Source organism: Fundulus heteroclitus, chromosome 8 (genome assembly GCF_011125445.2).
Source record: "Fundulus heteroclitus isolate FHET01 chromosome 8, MU-UCD_Fhet_4.1, whole genome shotgun sequence".
Classification (NCBI taxonomy): domain Eukaryota; kingdom Metazoa; phylum Chordata; class Actinopteri; order Cyprinodontiformes; family Fundulidae; genus Fundulus; species Fundulus heteroclitus.
Genome location: NC_046368.1, coordinates 9460720 through 9483368, shown reverse-complemented (window position 1 = coordinate 9483368; position 22649 = coordinate 9460720). Strand labels below are relative to the sequence as shown.

Here is a 22649-nt window from a genome sequence, read left to right as displayed (position 1 = left end):
TCACGTATCGGCAGATTCATTTGGGAGCACAAATGTCACAGGAACAGATCGATATGGTGGTTATCGTCTGAGCCCACAGGGTAGACGGTTATCCCTGCAGGTTTAAGAGCACATTACTGGTGCCAAGAGTTGCCAAAGCAAAAGCTGGAGTTCTGTTTCATCTCATTATAATGCACCGGCATAATTTGACAAGAGTGGCCCTTGCAAAATTATTAATACATTTTAAGCAAACGTCATAGCATTTTATTATGATTTTTCAGAGTTTCTTTAAAAATATATTAACAAAACAAAGCGTGGCACGCATCAGCATGCCTCCCCACCAAGTCAGTCCTCTGTAGAAACACCTTTAGATGTAGTTCAGCTGGAGACATTGAAAGTGTTTTCATGTCATTTTAAGAGATAAATACATTTATATCCAAGTGATCTCCAGCTGTATGTTTAGTGTCGCTGTTGTGCTGAAAGGTGACCCTCCACCCCCGCCTCCAGTCTTTTCCTCCGAGCTTTGCCCTGTATTCCATGTCTCTTATCTCTCATAACGCTCCCCTTACCCAGCCTGTCAGTTTATGTGACTATATATGTTTCAGTGGGTCTGCAGTCATGGCTTAAGCTTCCATTTTCAGACACTGGATTGAACGGAGCCCTATGATATGTTCAAAGCCTGCGATACGACTTCATATACGGCTTCATAACCGAGACAACCTCTGCAACTTTCTCTGACCTGTCTGCTGTGTTCCTTGCACTGTTCAGTTCCGTTAAAAACCTCTGAGTCCTTCACAATAAAGATGAATTTTGAATAAATTAACTTACTTAGAGGTGGATTTTCTTTCACTTTATAATTAGTCACTACTTCCTGTTCGCCTGTCACATAAAATCCCAATAAAAACATGGAGATTTGCAGTTCTCACACAAAATGTGGAAAAGTTGGAGGGGTATGCATACTTTTGCAAGATGTGTGCTTTAAAATGTGGTTTATGCTTTGAAAACCACATAGAATATTGCACAGCTTTAACTGTTGTACAGTAAGGCTGGAGGAAGTAGTATAGAACCAGTTCAGGTTATTTTACACATCTTTCCTGTCTCCAACTCAGCGGAAAAGACGGGTAAAGTCAAGGAGCCTTCATGTAACGGTGGTACAAACACAGATATTCGAGGCCTCTCAGTGTAATAATAAACCCTTGTTGAGATCGCCGCTGCTAACGCATCACTTTCGTCGTCGGCAGATTTCTTCTGAGTGCCACAAATCATCCGCTCCGCTAATTTCATTAAAGCAAATGTGCATCCTGTGTTTCCCCACATTAGGCCAACTTGAGAGTGAATGAGAACAAATGTGCCTCTCATGACCAGAAGACTCGTAAAGCTTAATTGAGTTGGGGTTCATAAAGGCTGTCTTTTTTTTTTAATGTTGCGTCTGAGTTGATCTATTTGTTATCATTATGATGATGAAATGTGGCAGCCATAAAGTAAAGTTGTGGAAAACGGCAGGCAGGTCTTTTCCTGCCGTCCGCAACAGCACGGCGTCTCTATGATGCTGTCGCGGACTACGTGTTATTTCCATTTAATAAATGGCTCAATGTATGCTGCCTTTTTTTTTTCTTTTTTTAGCATGTAATGTAAGATTGATTTCTGCTAAAAGCTGGAATCGATTTCTTTCAAATAAAGAAAGACAAATTTCTGCCGGTGACTTTTGACATTTTTTGTATTTTTTTTGTTTGTTTAAAGCAATTCCTGATTTGTTCCTCTCTCCCCCTTAAAGAATTACATGATCCCGTTGAAGCAAGTCTTGAGTTCACAAGAAATGGAGGCTATTTTTGTCAACCTGGAGGTGAGTAAGCGGTCAAGCGAAGAAAAATCTGTCCTTAAAACATGTCTGCATGTCTCTTAGTCCAGGTGAATATTTCAACGTGTGTAGGGATAGCTGATTAAATGACATGTTGTAGTTATTGTTTCTGTGCTCTAACCTGAAGATGTATGGATGCAAAATTCATACTTTTATGTTTAGTAAGTGTTTCTTTGCAACCCAGCAGCGAAGGAAAACTGAGGATTTAATTAGTGTCATACATCATGGCGAATGAAGCTTGCATTTCGTACATGAGCTGGACCAAACGATGGAAAACCATGTTGATGTTGTTTGGCAGCAGTGACCTGATATGCTAAGTGATAGAATAATAGAAGCAGAATGGTTGGTTTGAGGTTTTCTACATTTTTCATGCAGAACCGGAATCAACCGACCGAGCTTTTCATGCTAACTGTTTGATTCGGGCTGGAGGGTGCAGAAAGAAAGTATATTGATAAAATAGAAATCAGACTGATCGATATCGATAATTATCAATAAATTGAAAATATGTATTTTAAGTGCAGCCCTGGCCATTTTATGCTCTTGCTTAGCGACATATTTTTAGATACAGAACACACAAACACTGAATTCAAACTCAAACCTTTATTCAACCAACATTTTACCAAAACTGCACGTTAGAAAAAAAAGAAAGAACGTGTGCTCTCTGAACTCTTCAAAGGGGGCCAGAGCATTCCCTGGGTCTGCGTTGTGATTGGTTGGGAACATGTAATGATTGTAATATTAATCTACATGACTATAATGCAAAAGGAGGGAAAACTGTTATTCTATTTTCTTCTTTTTCTGTCATCGATATACGGCTATCGATTGATTGATATATTGTTATTAAACTATCATCCAGCCCTATGTTTAATGAGCAGATATCATCAATAAAACTAATTGACCTCACAGCAGTTACTCATATCTTCTTAGAAAATAAGATGCATCGGAGAGTGATGCCGTTATGTCTGGAACACATCGGTATCGGAGCGTAACATGATGTTAACCCAATCTAAAAATTGTTCAGTCAGCAAGAAAGAATGCAGTAGGTTGGAGACGCAACAAACAGGCATCCTACCCAGAGATTTAAAAGCTCTCAGGCCCCATGTACCTGTAATTCATCATGGTGGTCAGTGTGAGATTGGGATAAAACTTAGTCGAAATACAATATTTCCACAACTTTCAGCTTTGCTCAGGTCACTTTATGTGATGAAATCTCTGTAAAACAAGCATCTAGAGCAGGAATGCACAATGTGCGGCCCCCGGGGGCCACTTGTAGCCCTCTGGATTGATTTTGTGCGCCGCCCAACCTTTAATTAGGCAAATATGAAAAACCTTTTCCTACAGAACAGTTTTTTTTTCTTTCAAAATTGTAGTTTTTGGCCCTCAAGTAATTCCGACTTGACAATGTTGGCCCATGTGATAAAAATATTTGGACTTTTTCAAACATTGAGGCAAGGAACATAATAATACTGCATATCTCAGCACTTTAGGCATTTAAACATTTATGTTTTTTACATTCTTTTTACAAATATGACAACACTCATGTCAAACACTGATGTCCAATATTTAAGTACTCATTGTGATTTATTTTTTGTTTGTATTTAATTGTCTTCTTCACAGTGTAAGTTTTATAATATACACAAATAAAAGGTCATCTAATAATAACGCTTTGGTCAAACGTTACTGTCCTTGAATGTGCATGCTCATAGGATAACCGATACAAACAAGAACTGTGTATACAATAAAAACAAAAATTAGAACAAAAACATAAAAAATCACATACAGCATTTAACACCCAACCAGGGTACAGTGTACTCACTCTATGTAGTTTTATATTTCTCTACCTCCATAACGCAACCATAATCCTCCCAGCAGTTCATGCACCTTAAAAAAAGTCAATGTGTGTGTTGTTTTATAAATCATCTATTCTAAATGTTATCAAATGTATCATTATTTTAATTTTATATTATAAATACTTAACAAGACATCAATTCATTCTTCCAGTTCGGGCATCAGATCACTTTGCCATCTTCTGGATATTGCTTTCTTTGCCTTATTTCTACATACATGATACAAACATTCTGTTGCTTATCGGGTTGTTTTCTCAGGATATAATCCGAGTCCACTTTGCCCTTCTGCGAGCCATCGACCTGAACATGGTCAGCGGAGGAAGCGGCCTCGGAAAGATCTTCCTCGACTTCAAGGAAAGGTTGGTGTCCCGTAGACCGTATCAACCGTTTGACCCCGCGCCGCTTTCTTTTGTGCACGGGACCCGGAGCGATAAAATCCAGTTTGTCTGTCCTTTCAACTCTATGAGACTGCATTAAGATGACTATCCACCGATCAAACTGCCTATTGATGGGATTAGTGCACGCAGAATAAGTCACTTAAAAAAATAAACCAAGTTTTGCGGGGAAAGAGCTGAGAGAGCATGAAGCCAATTGTTTCTCTATTCAATGGAGGTCGGCAGAAAATCTGCTCTCAGGGCTGCATTAGCCTGTCACTCATCTTTCTTTGCTCCTTCTTTCATCGTCGTTTATCATTTTTATATTCTTTGCATTTCTTTTCATTTCGTGCTGCTGGAACCTTTAAACCTCAGCATATTTTCTTCGCAGCGCTCCTATTGTGTGTAGATTTGGAACAAGTAGCTCATGGTTGTTTGGGTGGATTTCACTGGAAGGTGAGAGCCAACATCAAGCAAAGCAGCTCACATTTTTTTTACATTTTATGTCACGTAATAAATCATAGCAGCTAAAAAAAAAGGACAGATTTAAAAAATAAATAAAACTTGAGCAATAACCTACTCTGCCTCTGCTCACAGCTACATATTTAGTTGAAAAAAGCAGGATTTTAATTTTTAAGGCAGCCTTTTGTATATTCATATTTTCACGAACTGGCCTTTGAGGTGTGGCAGATTAATACAGCTAAAAAAATTAATAAGACCGGCATAAAATGCATTATATCTTGAAATGTATTTATTCACAAATGTAAAGTGGATAAAAAAAAAACAACTCACAATAATGCTGAATTGATGGGAGACCTGAGCTTGTTTCTCTGTAATGAGACGGTCCCATAGGGGTGATGGGAGATGAGAAACACATGAAGCATGATGCTCATGTCCAGTCTACTCTGTTATTGAACTTTTTCCTCATTAAAACAATCCTGAAGTACTTTTGCGGCCACCGTCATTGTGCAGCCTTTCCTAGAAGTTCTCAGCATTTGTCTTTAGTAGCTCGCAGGATCAGTTCTTCACCAACAGCGAACGGCTTCTTAGCCTCACCAACATGGTTGAACTTTGAACGTGGCGCTCAGAGACATATTCACGCGCTGCCAATAGAAACCCAGGTAGGCCAGGAAATAAAAAATGGGGGAGAATTCCCTGAACTGTATGATACAGGTCTGAGGTCGTATCGCTGTGGAAACTGAGCTCTTTAACAACCTTCCCGGACCTGGGGGGTCTCGTGCACCCACAGCCTCCACCACCTTGCCGCTCCATCTCTCCTCACTAGCAGAACTTGCTTCTTAACACGGGGCAGATGCATATTTGCTGCTGACAACAAAACAAATGACCTTCAACCCAGCACAGCAGCAGCAGCACATCGCTGAGCCAGTATTGCTGCCGCGCTGAACCCCACAGCATGCGCAGCGCACACCGCGTCCTGTGAGGCGGGCCCGTTAAGCCCTCAGGTACGACGTCATCAGTACATTTGTTGCTGTGACCGAGTCAAAGAGGAGTCATGGTCGGATGTAACGAACAGAATCCGTCCATTTTTCTAGACAAAACCTTTCTCAGACTAAAACACAGTTTAAACTCACATAACAGATAAGATGTAATTCTTTGCAGCCCGGCACCAAATGACCCATGAACCCTAGGACGGACATTTGGAGTATTTCATTTGCTTATAGCACGCTGGAAATGGCTGATGATGTGATCCGTCTGCAGAGGTGGGAACACACGGGGAGACGTAGAAGGAAATCTTGAGGTTTGTTGCAATCCCTGGATTTCTCTTTGATCTCCGTCTTGCCCGGCTGAAGAGAACCGTGGGGATAATTTCCACCGCTGACGGGAGCACTGATTTGCCCCCCCCCCGCTGCGCTGAGTGCGACGGCTTCATTGGTAATGGTAATGACGGTGATGATCGGTTCTGGCTTCGGTCATGACTCTATACGCACCCACGGAAAACTGGAGCCTCCTCATATAATGCAGCCATTACTGCAGGAGTGAGTCACTCACTGCTCTGCATGTGGATGTGTCTGTCCTCGTCTTACATAAGCACTGTTATATTTCTGTGAGCAGTGATCATGAAAGACTTTTTTTTTTTTTTTTTGCTGCTTTCTTTCATCATTTCTCAGATGTTTTCCGAGGTGACGGACTCAGCGCAGGTGCCTTTATGTTGCTTAACTGGTGTTAATTGTGCTACTTTGGTGCTGATTAGTGCTGCTGTTGTTTTTAGGGCCAGCCAGTCGCCCCCACGCAAACCCAAATCAAATTGTCTTAGCTGCGGAGTTAAAGGAAAGCACATTTGCTACCAAACGAAGTGAGCAGTGAGTGAGCGAACGTTTCAAACTCAGCCTACACTCTTCTGAAAGTAGGGATAATATTCAGCGCATCGTCTTTTAGCTCACTCGTAGCTCCATAGAGGCGCATCAGATAGATATCGGACGTCTTGCTCACATGAAGCCTTTTGCAGAAACTGTGCGAGTTGAAAGCAACTCGACATCCCCCCTCCGTTCATAAACAAATGTGCCGACGACAAGCCGGTGTCATTGTTACCGTTTACCTTTCGGTGACATTTCTCTGAAATGTGACGCAAGGTTATTTTAAGAAGGCGACTCATTTGATTTGCAGATGCTCTCCGTCCCGGTCTTTCACCACCTCCAGGTGATTGACGTACCTATCGTCCTCGTTTGGAGCCACTGCCGCACCTTGTGTCTCTGTGGCGATAAACAGCCGTAACCGTGGGATTTGGACGCGGACAGCGAAGCTCTCCGCCGGCATCTCGCCGGCTTTACCTGAGGACTCGGGCTGGCATAATTAATTTGGTTATCGGTGCTTGTAAGTCGCTGTGACCTTTACAACAATGTGCTTGTATCTTCGTTTTTTTTTTTTTTTCTTCCTCTCACGGTGGTGCAACAGATGAAAAGGCCTTTTTGTGTGTTTGTCATTGAACCAGCAGCCAGGCTGGAAATGTCACCGGTTTATCTTCCCCGCTTTTTAAGCAGCCAGACTGAGGCTGGATGGAAAAGTGCACTCAGAGGAAGTCCCATAAACCGAATGGGCATCTAAATAGCCTCTTGTTGATATACTCATTTGCAACATTCCCCGACTCATTTCCGGAGTAATCTGGCTCCCAGATATCCAGGCGGGGCCCAATCACAGTGGCACGATGAGCCTCTTTAGAGAGGGCCTTTGCTCTGTGTCCTCCACCGTTTGCCATTTGCCGGATGTGCTGAGTGGAGGTGAGGGGGTCCCAACGCCATGTGTCGCGGAATATTAGCTGGCTCCACAGCCTGTCACTTCTGGTTTGCTTGGAGAGTTCCTCGCTCGCCTGACTCAGCTTGCTGCTCTCTGCCAGGGTGCGGGTGGAAGCCCAGGGCGCTGTTACCCCCGAAATTGGGTTTCTCGTGAAATAACATGCGCAGCGGCTGAGTCGTAATGGAGGAGACCCACGCAGCAGGACGGATTAACCATTGCTTTGATGCCGGCTTCGAGCCTCATACGTCGACAAACTATCTGTGTAAGATAACAGGAGCAGCAGGGATCCTAAATGGCCCGCGGCGGAGACTGAGTGAGGCTTCACCTCCGCGAAGCGTGGTGTAAAAGGCTCACCCTCAGATTCCGCCCGCCACCATCCAGGGTTTAAAACACCTTTGCACTAAATGATTGTAGCTCTTGTTCTGGGAAACATTGTGTGCCTGCAGTGAGTTGAACAGAGAGGTACCTGCCCCAATCAGACCTTGGGTTTTGTGATCTGTTCTCACATAAACGAACAAGCAGTTTTTTTTATTAAACGACACACAGAAGAAGAGGAGTTTTAACTGCTTCTGAAAACCTAAAGGAAAAAAAAAATAATACACACTTCTGCTGCTTTGCTTCTGCTTTTTGCCTTAATGCCCTGCAGACTAATATCGCCAGCTGGACAGCTATAGGAGTTCTAACGGCACTTGTCAACGTTTGCCAGTTGAATTTCCTATCCAGGATTTATTTTCATTGTTTTCCCTAAACATTTAATGCCTCCCATTATCTTCTAATCCTTTTATAGAATTCATGGTGCATTCCTGGCTACTTTCCATTTGTTGAAGATGATAATACACATTTGTTCAAATACATAAAGATGGAGGGAAAAAAAGCACATATTTGATCTAGGGAAGTTGGAGATTGATTACAGGGGCTTTATTCACTGCAGTACTCCACCCAGCTAATTTCTTTATATTTTGTGTCCAACCAGCCAGACTATCTTTTAACCTTTTAAACTAATCTTTTTTTGTGGAGTCTATGCTTAGCAAAAATAAGCAGGTTGCACAATAGGGGGATATAAGAATTCTGCGGTAGCAAAATATAGCATATGGCCGTCAAATTCTGGTGCGATATCACCGTCTAGTTTTTCTTTTTCCCACCTGATGATTGCATAACCACCTAGGAATAACGGTTTAATGTTCTTTACACAGGGTTTAAGTGCCTCCAGGGCACATGTGATGAAGAACGGCTATTATCAAGGAGTTGCTTTGACATTTGAGTAGCACTTAGTGAATTTCATAGCAGTGACACATTGGGACATTATGTAAGATGTCTGCTAAGTTTCAATGCTCATCCTACAGAATTTCTTTCTTTATTTATTGTTTTTATTTATTTATTTGAATTAGGACAACGCACATTCATCAACATGTCAACTTAAAGCATCAATGTAAATATGCCAGAATTAGCGGCTAATTTGCATTTGCTGTCCTAAGGCAGGTAAGAACAGTGAACATTAAACAAGACACTACGGGAAAGAACAGAGTGGACACGAATAGATAAGATGCCAGTAACATAAAATCACAATAGAATTAGGTTAGCAGGCCCAAGGAATCACATCAATTCACCTTGTAACACATGTATGGTTAGTTTTCAACCAATGTTTCAAGGAGATTTTAAAACTTATGTAGGTTTTAAAATCTCCTTGATTTTGATGGACGCAACCATTTGGCCATATTTGGTCCTACACCGCTGAACATTACAGTAATCTCTGGTATTTATTCTAGTAAGGTCTTTTTTTTTGCTTATAAAATATGTTAGAGGAGCAAGTCCATTTGAAACTGTAAAAACAAGGCACGCATCCAAAAATATCTGATGACGTTCAAAGTCTAAAACGTTGTACTAACTTAAAATGTTACAGTAATGGTAACTTTTGGGAAGTGCAAAAGAAATCTGTGGTATCCTGTTTTAGTTGGAAATGAAATTACATTATGCAACTTTATCAGATCCATGGAGGGTTGATGCTGGTTGTGTTCTAGCTAAGGGGCGTATCTTATCCACGAAAATGTGACGCAGATATATGCTAACGTGGGTGTATTCCCAGCAGCTGGATCAAAATTTAAAAAATGTCTTCACTAAGTTGCATATGTTGCTAATTTACCTTTTATTTTAAGACCAGTTTTACGCCTGAATGAGTCAGAGGTCAGGTCATCTTCTGACCTGGAAATGGATAAAAAGGCAGACAAAATCCCTAACAGGTAAAAGAAAAGATTCACTTTATATCTAGAGCGTTGTATGATGTAACAACAAAGTCTGGCTGCTTAAAACAAAATGAATAGAAAGACAACACAACCACTTCTTTTTTTTTCTTTTCGTCTGTCAGTATTTTTTTCGTATCGGATTTTAAAAAAAAAGGAGCATGGACCACCTCCAAATCAGGATTTGCACTTTTTGAATTCTGTTTTGTTTTTTTTATTTTCTTCTGAAATCCTGAGCAGGGACCCAAAATAAAAACTGGTAATGACGAGCTGTTAGCTGCAGTAATCACAGCTGACTGGCAGGGGAGAAAAGGATGTAAGCTGCCGCGTTCATTCGCCATTAGGGCTTTTGTCAAACTGCCTGGTTTAAAAAAAAAAAAAAAAAAAAAAGGACAAAGCATCAAACTAAAGGCTGTGTTCTTCGCTGAATTCCCTGTGTAATTATATTCTGTATAAGCAGGTATTGAACTGAAACTATTAGGGGCTCAGAGAATATCATGCAATAAGTTCCTTAGAGCTTGTTAAACAGCTGCCCGCAGCTGCAAAAACAATAAATCGATTAAACACGCCACAGACCAGAGACGGTGACAATGGGCCGGGAGCTGAATGAGAACAGGGATTACATTCTCATTTTTATTCAAAAGCTTCATTTTATTGCCGTGAGAGCAGCGTCATTTGTCTCTTTATGGTGGATTTGTGTTCGAACAAAAGCCACATTCCCAACTTCACTGCTTCATCTTCAATGATGTGTTTTGCTGTCATATTTTTCTACTTTAAGCTGCTGTGAAAATATATTTCCCCCGTTATAGATTTCTGCTGTTGTTGCATTCTGTGTCAATGTTAAAGGTTTCAGATGAAGCATTTTCAGATTTTATTATCATATTTTAATGACAGATGACCTGAACAAATGCAAAATGAAAATTCTGTATTTAAGTTTTCTAAGAAAAAAAGCTATGTGATTCAGCCTGGCTCACTGTGTAAAAGTCAGTGCCCTCTTTTGTAATGTATTGAATTAATGGATTGTAACAACATTCTTCTATTTAAGCCCGTGTCCATGCTTGATTATTGCCAGAAGCATATAGAACCGGTCTGCCAACACGAAGTAGGCTAACAGATCTCACATAGCAACATCTAATGCTCTGGCCTGAAGAACTGTCAGAAAAGTGAGAAACAAACTCACTAGCCGTCTTTCCATCTAATTCCCGTGCAAATTTTGAGCAAACTTTTAAAATGTTGCGAAAAAGAAAATGCAAATCAGACATGTTTCCATCTTCTGGTTTGTAGCGAATAAGCCAGGAGATACAAAGCGTTATGTCATACGGCAAGTTTACGCCTGGAAATAGAGGTTGCAAACTAGCACGGACCACAGATCAGTAATGTAGCGAGTTTTTAATAAATGTGTTGCTATTTTTCATTCATGTTTGAAACTAAGAAATGCTCTAATTTCCACACGTTTTTGCTTCCAGGCGTGTTTTTTGAGCGGTACAGGAACATCCAGGGAAGACACTGGCAGCAGAAACAGCTGATCAGTCACGTTCGCTACGTCAGAATTTACTCAGCATCTCTTTAGCACATTTGCTCTTTTCGAAAAAGCCAAAAACTACCTTGAGCGAGCAGAAAAACCTTTTTTGAAAAGTCTAGTAAGTTAATTTGAATTTTCCTGTTCCCATCAACCGTTCCTAATGTGATCCTTCACAATCCGCATGGAAAAGATGTTGATGGAAACATGGCTGTTGACATCTGTCAGTCTGGAAATGGTTACAATGTTGTTTCTGAGGCCTGTAGAACCACAGTGAGAACCAATAGTCACACATTGAACCTATTCAGATTACTCCAGGAGTACAACAACAACCCATCCAGGAGGTCTAAGACTTTCATGCTAAATCTGATTGACATGTATGTCCTTAAACAGGCCTTTAAAACTATTCTGCAAAGAAGAGTTTAACAAAATTCCTCCCATGATGCAAACAAGTGATGGTAGCTGTTACAAACACTTGATGTCAAAGGTGACACAGAAGGTTATTATTTGCAGGGGGCAAATTTAAATAGAGCAAGGTTGGTTTGGATAGCTTTTTCCCCCTTCATAAATGAAATTGCTAAATTGTTAAAACTGCATTTTATATTTACCTAAATTATTTTGCTCTGCTATTAAAGTTAGTTTGACCATCTTAAACATTTCAGTGTGACAGAAAAAAGAAAAAGAGAAAAAGTTTGTAAGGGAGTAAGTATCCATTCACAGCAATGTAATGTCTCACTATTTCTAAGATGCTATTACGTCAGTACATCAGATTCATAATCCATTAACACTTCTGACTCAGAGCGTCTTAAAATAAGGCCTTCATGTCCCATTATGTCCTGATCGTTCATTATATGATTCCTAGCTTTGGTCTGTGCTGCGGTCCACGGTCCATCTGCTGGCTTATAATTGATCAAGGCCACCCATTAATCTCAATCACTGTTCCAGAGGAGCAGGACCTGAGGGAGCTGTCTCCCCCGTCTGAAGATCAAGTCTTAATCAGGTCTTGTTAGCCCAGGGATAATCTGAATCTGGATCCTCACTGCAGGCTCCAGAGGAGCTCTAGATGATGATTTGATAAACAGGTCAGACAAAAGTTTAGATTCTTTTGGGGACTCTCACGGCTGTCCACTGGTTCACGTTTTACAGCCTTTTCATTTTAGGAGAATTTCCAGAGTGAAATTATTCATGCCTACATGCTTTGGCATCAATAATGGAAGTTCATGAGTTTGCACTTTGGTGTTCTGGGAGCAGCCATGAAATCACATTGCAATCTTATTTTTAGCCACAAACATTTTGAAATAAACGCATGTTATCGCATGTTTTTGTACATTTTTAAGCTCAGCTTAAAAACACACGGGTCATGACATTATAACCCTCGTATGATGATTAATATTTTGGGTTTTTACCAGATAAGACAGAAACATGTTTGGGTTTTATCTTGCATATTAAAATATGTGGGCAAAGGCACAGCAAGAGAAAACAACTAAGCTGACAACCATCCTGAGTTCCTTTCATGTACTGGTAATCGTGATACTTTGTGAAGGATATGAACAGAGGGTAAATTACTCTGTATGCATGCAAATACAGACATAGACAAATTTGTTTTGCACTGGTAAAGATGGGTAGAAAAGCTTAAAGTAAATCCTTCTTTTATTACAAAAGGATAATCTGACATTGAAAAACTAAAAATTGTCCTACTTTTGAATTTATTACATTTATATAGTGGAAGGCAAATAATCCTACGTCAACCAATGCTTTTTTTTTTGTTTTGTTTTGTTTTTTAACTGCGCTGTTGTCACAATTGATCAATTCCTTTAAGATGAATGCAACTGACTGTTTTTTTATTTCTTCTGAAGAGTTTCTAGAAACCCACAACACAGAGGCTCATTTTGTTTCGCCATTAGCAACCAGATTAGTTGAGGAAGTTTATCTTTTTACAGATAAATACAGTTAAGAGGACAGTAAGAGAGGCTTAAAAAAGTTCTCTGAAGTTCTTTTTTAGAAAACCTTAGTAAAGAGTTGCATCTCTTGATCACCAAATCTCCATAGCAACCAGTGGTGCCCCCATGGAAATTACAGGAAAACAGAATAGACACAGTAAACATGAATTACAAAATTAAAAATAATGTTAAGATCTGTTTTTTTCTGAAAATGTCTGACTTTGTAATTTTTAAGGAATTCCTTTTCCATTTTGGCTTCCATGTGACTTCATGCTGGTCTCTGATGGGCTACTTAAAGACGCTTCTCGAGGCGCAGCTCTCTGTGCCCGTGGCCAGTCAGGACTTTCTGTGTCATTCGGTATCCATTCTGATTAATCCATGATGCCTGTCAATTAAAGTCACATCACTGGCAGCTGAGATACAGTTGTGTTCGAAATAATAGCAGTGCCTCAACAGCAGCAAGAAAATCACTGGTGTTATTAACATTTCAAACTCTATACCCCAGATAAGTTTCTGGGGGGTAAAATAAAGGTATAGAAAACCAACAAACCCAACAGGACAGCCATGCATACTGTGGATTCTGTGAAATTGAATGATTAACTGAAAAGGGTGTGTTCAAAAAATAGCAGTGGTGAGTTCAATTAGAGAGGGCATCAATTAGGGAGGGTATTCTGGGAAAAAAGGGTGTTAACAGGTGATCCGTATTTAAGGATCAAGACAACTGGCATGCTGGCTGTGCATTTGTCCTGAAAAAACAAGGAAAATGGGTCGTTCAAAACACTGTTCTGAAGATGAGCGTTTCCTAATAAAAAAATTGATTAAAGAAGGGAAAACATACAAAGAGGTGCAGAAAATCATTGGCTGTTCAGCTAAAATGATCTCAAATGCCCTGAAATGGGAGCAAAAAACTGAAAAACGAGGAAGAAAAAGAAAGACAACCCCTCGAATGGACAGAAGAATAGCCAAACTGGCGAAGACTCAGCCAATGATGGGATCCAAGAGGATCAAGCAAGACCTTCAGTTGACAGTGAGTACTGTGACAATCAGAAGACGTCTTACTGAGGTTAACCTTCCAGCAAGAAGCCCCCGCAAAGTCCCACTGCTGAGAAAAAGACATGTGCAGAAGCGTTTACAATTTGCCAAAGAGCACATTGACTGGCCTGAAAAGAAATGGCATAATATCTTGTGGACAGATGAAAGCAAGATTGTTCTTTTTGGGTCTAAGGGTCACAGGCAGTATGTCAGACGCCCTGCAAACACAGAATTCAAGCCACAGTACTCACTGAAGACCATTAAGCATGGTGGTGCAAGCATCATGATATGGGGATGTTTTTCATACTATGGTGTTGGTCCGATTCACCGCATACAAGGGATCATGAATCAGTTCCAGTACATCAGGATCCTGGAAGAGGTCATGCTGCCATATGCTGAGGAGGAAATGCCTTTGAGGTGGACCTTTCAACAGGATAATGACCCCAAACACACCAGCAAGCGAGCAAAAGCATGGTTCCAGATGAACAAGATTCAACTGATGGAGTGGCCAGCACAATCCCCGGACCTTAATCCCATTGAAAACTTGTGGGCTGACATAAAAAGTGCAGTGCATGAGGCAAAACCAAGAAACGCTGAGGAATTGTGGAATACAGTGCAATTATCCTGGGCTGCAATACCTGTGGAACGATGCCAGAAGTTGGTTGACTCCATGCACCACAGATGTGAAGCAGTCATCAGAAACCGTGGTTTTGCAACAAAATATTAGTTTAGGATACTCAGCTAGGTTCACTTATCAAGAATTTCTTTGTTTGTACAGTACATTTTTGAGTTTCCAAGGAAAGATGGCAACACTGCTATTCTTTTGAACATGCCATTTCTTACTTTATTTGAAATATTATTATTATTATTTAAGTTTTGATGACTTTGCGCAATTGTTTTGCTTTGGAATAGAATGTACTGTGTCCCCAATGTATCTGTGTTCATTAAAGTACAATTTCTTTGAAGAATTTTGACATTTACTCATTTTTCTAAAGGCACTGCTATTATTTCGAACACAACTGTATGTGGCTGCAAAGACATGTGTATGCAAATGAAACAATCATTTGCATACACAATCACACAGCTATTGTGATGGAAACACAATAGCTGTGTTTCCATCTACTGGTTTATAGCAAGTTAACCAGGCGACGCAGAGCGTAATGTCGTCTTACGTTGACGTTGGCTGTAATAAAAAGGAAGTAGCAGTTGCTGACTAGCATGGACCGCGGCTCAGTAATGGAGCGGGGCTTTAATGGATGAGCTAATTTTTCATTTTTCACAGTTGAGAAATTCTGCCGTTTCCATCAACCTTTTCTTATGCGATACTTCAAAATGCGCATTGAAAAAGTTTGATGGAAACGCGACTAATGACACCACGGGAGAAAATTGCACAGCAAATGAAAAATTGGTCATTTATTTAAAAAAAATCCTTTTATGAAGCTTTTGCTAGAGGGAAAAAAAAACAGATTTGAAAAAGCTGGACCGGACCAAACAGGCTTGAAAACAAAGAAGCAGGCGAGTAATGGCAGACAGAGTAATGGATGTTCAAGTAGAGTTTATTGTTGTGTTGTAACCCCCGACCTCAAGTGTGCTCAACCAACAAATAAAGAAAAACATTGTGTGACCAGCACCTACTGATGGCACATTTTAAAGCTATCTACATGCCAAACAGTTGTTTTTTCAGGTGATTCGAGAAATAGGCTTTTTCTGTCTGAACTTCACAAAAGTAAATACTTGATGCTTACTAAACTCAACTGAGATTAAGGTCTACAATTTCAGCAAATAATCCTGTTTGCCTGCCTAAAGCACCGTGGAGGAACTATGATGCTGTGGGCCTGTATCTTTTCCAAAGGGAATTCCTGGGAACTTTGTTAGATTGTATGCTATTATGAAATCTTTATTGTACAATAACATTTTTAACAGAAATCCAGTGGCCTCTCCCTGAGAACAGAAATTGACTCATCATTTGGTCGTAAAGAGGATAACAATATAAACATAGGGCCAAATCAACATGGCAATGGTTCAACAAAACCAGAATCCACCTATTCACATCATCATTCGTTCCCAGACCTAAATCATATGGCATACCTGTAGGGAGAGCCAAAAATAACCAGGGACTCAAAGATTCCTTTGTCTGTATACATCGGCCTTGGAAAACGTTAAAACTGCATCTTTCACAGTAGTTTTAACAAATTTGTCCATGTATGTATGGAAAAGGTGACACATGTATTATGAAACATAAAATGAAGCACATGGTATAAATAATTTTGCAGCTTACGTTTCAGTTAGCAGGGATCTTGCTCTTGGGTGTCTTTGAAGGGCTCGATTAGACTTCAGGTTGCCACTGCTCCTCACCAACTCACCCCTCTCAAGATTCAGTCTAGGAGACTCGCCAGCTCTGTCAAAGGGGTTGGAGGTGGAGTATTATGCTATCCGTGCCAATGTCCTAGTTTGACTCGGTGTCTGTGAGAGGAAATGCGTGCCACGCATAGTACCATCCTCCAGGCAAGATGACTTTGAACTCGCTCCCAGCTGAACCCTCCCAGATCTGTGTCAGTGTCCCATTGTAATATCTAATGAAGCACCACTTGGAACGAAGGGATATTTTTCCTCTCACACTGATAACGGAGAAATCTGCCTTTCATTAGTGCTCTGTGATTAAGGTTTATTGGCAGGAAGATGCCACCCCAACGAACACTGCCTCGAGTCCAGCCTGCTTTACTTTTCTAATCAGAACACATTTATTCACACAATCATTTATCCGCCCCCCTGTGGTGGTAAACGTCTCTCAAACTGACCTCTGAAACTGTGTTATTAATCTTAAAGTGAATGCGAGGCACACACCCTGAAGGCTGGGAATCAGGAAGCAGTTCAGAGCTAATTATGGGCTCAGACACTGATCTCTCTTTAATCTCCAATATTGTATCTTAAACATTTCAGACATATCAAAGAGCCATATTAGTTCTTATTAAGCCTCATATTGTAGCTCAAGCATGCAAATTCAATCTCAGAAGACAACTGCAGATATCTCAGTCACAATCTCAGCTTTTTCAAGTGATCTTTCAATATATTTCAGATTAATGGGTTATTTTTAGATTCGATTTTTTTAGTTTAATTAAAGATTTAAGATGTAGATGAAACATTGACTCTCATCTTTGAGTGCATGTGCCTAGAGTTATTGATATTTTCCTGGTAAAGATGCTTAAGATGCCTTGCAAATAAATCTTTTATGTATTACCTGCATAATCTAACACTAAAAAGTTTAGAAAACCTTTCAGTGTTAGATTATGCAAGTGCATAAGCACATTGATTTAATAAAGTAAATATCCCATGTTAAGGTAACATTCTTTTTAACCAGCTTACTATGTGAAGTTATTTAGTTATAGTTCTGTGTTTTTGTGTCAGTTGTTAAAGTACAAATTGCCAGTCTGAATATAGCACATATAATAGATGTGCTATAATTATTTATAATGCAAATTAGCTAATAATTAGCCAACTACTACATGGTAGCAAAATGGCTTCATGTGTGATCTTTGGTGTGTGCTGAATATGCATCAACAGGCATTAGGGGTAAACATACACCAAATTGTTTAAAGGTTTTTGGAATTTGTGACAAAAGACTATCAGCAGAGTAATGACATTATCCTATCAATTGTGGCACCATTTTTATTGACATTCCTTTATTTCTCTCAACTGAACAAATGTAGTTGGATTTTTGAGAGTGGGAAATGATTCTACAGAAATAAAATATTATTTAATTTTTGACCAGGGTTCCAATAAATGTGTCTGTAGATTCAAGATAATGGATTAAACTGATTGTTAACCTCTACCTTTGTACTTATAATAGCATTTTGTTAAAGTTTTAAGAAATACAGCTTCTTGAATCAGACCTGAGAAACTGGTGTAAAGATTTAATAAAACATAACAGAGGAAACAACAAGGCATATGACACACTCTTAAAGGAGTTTTACTCCTCTAATTAAGTACATCAAACTTTTACGTTTCCTTTTTTTTTAAAGAAATCTGTTTTTAATCATAATGAGTATTCACTTTCCAACATTTAATATAAAATATTGCCATCTAAAGTGAATGTATGAAAAAATTAACAATTCTCAAGCTGCACAGATGTTATCCAAAAAGTGGTCACTAATCACGACCGCTGTGGTCATCGGTTCATCTGTTCAGCTTTATGAAATGATTCGCAAAAGCAATTTATGTGGAAATTATTTCCATTTTACTGCCGTTTACACAGAGCGTGCTTATCAAAGGAAGCATCTCGCCGAGGACATACCAAACCTCGGCTGTGATCAGACTTGCCTGTTATCAGGCCGATTCATAGTGAGAGTAAAAGGACATAGAAACATAATTTTTTTTTATTGCCAAAAGACAGACTAACTGATTCCAGGTTATTTCCTATCATTCACTATTGGGTCATGCATGTCTGACAATTCAACTCTTTGTCACAAGAAAAACAAGTCTTTAACGACTAGCAGAGTGAAAGATGAAGGTTTCTCTTATTTTTATGTGAAAAACATATCTGGACCTTATCTCTCTTTTCTATATGGACATGTTTGTGCATATATGAATGCTTATAGGTCATCTTGTGGACTACTGCTTATTTATCTGCGTGTTCAGCTCCTGCCGTGTTGAAAGAAGGGGGGCTCCTCAAGAAAAAAAAAAGATCCCTGACCCTCATTGAACGATGTGTTTTTAACGATATGCATTGTCATTAACCGATTTCAGCCGCTTTGCTTTTCGGTCCACTTTGAGATGCATGCATATTGTGGGTGTCAGGGGGAGCGCTGTGTCCATTTGATGTGAACAGAACGGACAGAGGGGTCAAACATACATGCATTATACCTCCTTTAACGTGTCCCTTTCCCACAGAATCCTGAAAGGATGATCAGGTGTGACAGTTTGGATTAATGCACAGATTTGTCCCCCTCTCAGGTTGCTGATCTACGGTCAGTACTGCAGCCACATGGAGAACGCCCAGAAGACACTGGATGAGCTAATAGCAACAAGAGAGGATGTCAAAATTAAAGTGGAGGTAAGCTGCCTTTAGCCTTCTCTGTTAGACAGCTGGGTTGGTCTGCATAAACTGTAATGTTAGGACTTCATCATTATTATAGTAGTTGGGCTTTTGTTTAAAGAAATTAAGTGTGCAGGTAGAATTCAGTTCACGTGACATTTTTACTCCCAACCTTTAACTAAACCCAATCCTACCATAACTTATTTAACACAAGAGGAAATTTTAGAGGAATACTAAATTCAATAATATAATAATTTAAAAGCTTTACTGATAGCAATATGTAATACAGTCCAATATGGTGTCTATTTAAAATGTGAAAGTTTCCTCCAATACATCTTAGAAACATGAATGGACATATACAATAAATTTTCTCATAGAGAACAACAAAGTATATTTTTGGGGACTCTTTATTCCATTATGTCGTTATGTTGTTATTGTCCCTATTATTGTATAGTCACAGATTTATCTCCACTAATTGAAAAATAAGTGGAGATTCCCAGACTGTTACTTGAGTCTTTTTTTGTCACTTCTGAGTATGTCTATAATACCAACACTGGTGTTATCTTTAATCTTCCAACTTTTAGTGTTGTGGTTGCTAACATGCTTAAATAAAAACCAAGATTATGTGAAAGGTCTTTATGGAAATAAAAGTAATTTACCAGCTGCCATTTGAGTGGATTTCAGGGTAAATTTCAAACTGTTTTGTTTTCCTAAGAGCAAAAATAAACCATTTTTTTTCAATTAAATCAGCTTATTGAAAATGTTATCTAGGTTATAATACAATCTATCTGAACACAGAGAAAAGTTACTGAAGCCCAAAGGTAAGGTGTCAGCCTTTTGGCAGTTCACTAAGGCTTGTGGTTTTACTCCAGTGCCTCTAGTGGAATAATGAAGTATTACAAGAACAAACTCTTGGGAAAAATAAGTCTCTACGTTGTTTTAAATTGTTCACTTGCCTTTTAGGTCAGAAGAAAAAAAAAAAAGAATAAAACAAAATCAAAAACATACTTTCTCGGAAAAAAAAGAATAAAACAAAATCAAAAACATACTTTCTCGAATAAAAAAACTAGAAATATTTTAGATTCAAGCAATAGCCAATATTGGTCAGACTTAGGAAAAATGTCTGTACATTTTATTTTAGTTAATATGGTTGACCAAAGTATGATATATTATTTTTTTACTTTCTTTTAAAAAATTACTAAAAGAAAAATCAGTGATATCTTTATTCTCCGCCTTTGTTTTCATTAGGCCGATTTGCATTAAGTCTGGTTGCTATAAAGAGTCTTCAGTTGAAATGCAATTGGTTGCAAAGTTAATAAAGTTAATGAAAATGAACTTAATCACAAAAACCCCATTTGCACTTAGCTCCCCACAACATGACCTGCTAGCATCATTTAATGAGCTCGGGGGAAATCACTGATACCACTCTGTCCTGCTGACTGCAGTAGATGTGCAGAATGGCCGCTTTAAATTGGAGCGGTGCTTGAAATCGTTCTTCAGTCAGCCGTTGGTACCACCAAGGAAACTTGCTATCATCATTGCTTTGTGTCGTAAGGCCTTCAGAGGCCAAAATATTGCTGCTATTGAAATTGCACCCTAACTGGCTTAATTCATCCAAACATCAAGCGCTTTGACTGTCGCGAAGAAAGCATCAGGAGTGTCATAGCTGCCACCAGTGCAGAGTTTGCTAAGGAATGGCAGCAACCTGATGTTATTGGTTCTGCATTGCACAATGAGACTGTTGGTCTCTGGGCTGGTGTCAATAAAGGCAACAAATGAGCAACTGCAAGAACACAAACACAGACTGACATTTTTAGTGCTGGTGAGAACTGAGGTTAATTCATTCTCTCAGATGGCGGTGCCCCCTTCAGGCTGTTTTGGATAGGAGAAAAGGCCTCCCAGTGAAGGAAACCCTGAGTCCTGTGTCACACTGACAGTGAAGAATCCTGTGAACATGTATTTGTGAGGCTGCTTCTTACCCAAGGGAGTCAGCTCAATCTTAATTCTGCCTTAAAACACAGCCATATACAAAGAAAGTGATTAAAATATCACAAAGGAGCAACTTCACCCAACGAAACTGGAGCAAATAGGTGATGAACAATGCTTTTTTTCCCCCAGCACAATCAAGAAGTTTTGGGTCCAGGGCCAGAAAACTCTCCCAATCCAAAAAGGCTTTGTATGAACTTGATGTATTACTAGATAAAACCCTTTTAAACAATGCGAAAACGGAACTAAAAATCAGTCAAATTTTCTTGAAATTTGTGCATTTGTCCTTGATTTGAGGAGGCAAATAAGATGATCTGCCAATGGAACGAGGATTTTGACCCCTAAAATAAGATCATTAGATATACTGCCCTCTAAATAAGATGATGGAGATCGGCCGTTCCGGTTTTAAGTGCAGAAATTGTATTCACGTCTTATTTGCATGCTCAAATCAAGGACAAATACCCTAATTTAAAGAAAATTTGACTTATTTTTAGTTTTGTTTTTGCAGTGAACTTGTAAAACGTTTATCATTTAATTTGAATCACAGATCTAACAACACTGAAGCATTAAAGCTTGTAAAAACTGCAATTGTCTCAGAGCGTCGGCATGGACTGTAATATGTGAATGAGTCTAATTTGTTTTCATGGTCCTCTGAAACCAGCACCCTTTAGCTGAGAGCAGAACTGTTGTGTAATAGCTGCACCAGCAGCCAGCGTGGGCAATGAAAGGGGCTTTGGGTGCTCTTGACAACATAATGGGGGGATCACAGCTGTGGTGGTTGGCGCTGAGATCGGCTCAGAACGGGGCAGCTTTTTAACACCCTAAATCACCTTCTTAGGGTCTCTTTAAAAACCTTGTTTGGGAGGAGGGATAAGCTGCCGCCGTTACCGAACAGAGGTGGCAATAGACCTCCACAGGAACCATTGTGAGGCAACAATAGCTGCTCTGTCGTTCGTTCTTATGGGGATGATGCAGAGTTAAGCTACATATTTTTCATTGTTTGGAGGAATTTCCCGGTCATCATCCAGCCTAATTGGGTCACAGACTCTGGCACTGGCAGAGCAGCAGAATAAAACAAGCCTCACTGTTGTCACTATGCAGCAATTAATTACGCAACAATACGTGAATTCTTGCATGTTGAAAATGCGCCACTCTCTGTTATGCAACATGTGACCACCGCCTTGCCGCTCTTGTTGTTGTCGTCCCTGCAGGAATGCACCATGAAGGTGCAGGAGGGGAAGTTCAAGCTGCAGGATCTCTTAGTGGTCCCCATGCAGAGGGTGCTCAAGTATCACCTACTACTGAAGGTAAGGAGCCCGCGCACGCCCTGAAGGCCCCGCAGCACTGTCCATTTTACACAACTTAATCCCATTTAGGACATTTGGCGTGCGAGATGACAGATCGCCTTTAAATGCCCCGCAACTCTTTTCATTTTCTCTACTCGGAAATTGGACTTGAAATGTATTTCTTTGAAGACGAAGCAGATGAAAATCTTCACAGCTCCCATTCCAGCCTTTAAACATCAAGCTGCCAGCCTCTGTCGGCTTAAGGCACGGCCCTGAAAAGTTTGAAGCCTCACGGTGGAGGACGGCA

General features: G+C 39.8%; 1 protein-coding gene across 11 annotated transcripts in view; it reads left to right on the top strand.

Annotated features, from left to right (window-relative positions):
- vav2 (vav 2 guanine nucleotide exchange factor) overlaps positions 1–22649 on the top strand; it is a 275668-nt gene that overhangs the window by 216744 nt on the left and 36275 nt on the right. For all 11 annotated transcript variants that reach the window (XM_036140080.1, XM_036140078.1, XM_036140076.1 and 8 more), the window contains 4 exons: positions 1754–1822; positions 3943–4043; positions 18989–19088; positions 22268–22363. In XM_036140080.1, the coding sequence (XP_035995973.1) occupies positions 1754–1822; positions 3943–4043; positions 18989–19088; positions 22268–22363 (366 nt within the window). The remainder of the gene's footprint in view (positions 1–1753; positions 1823–3942; positions 4044–18988; positions 19089–22267; positions 22364–22649) is intronic.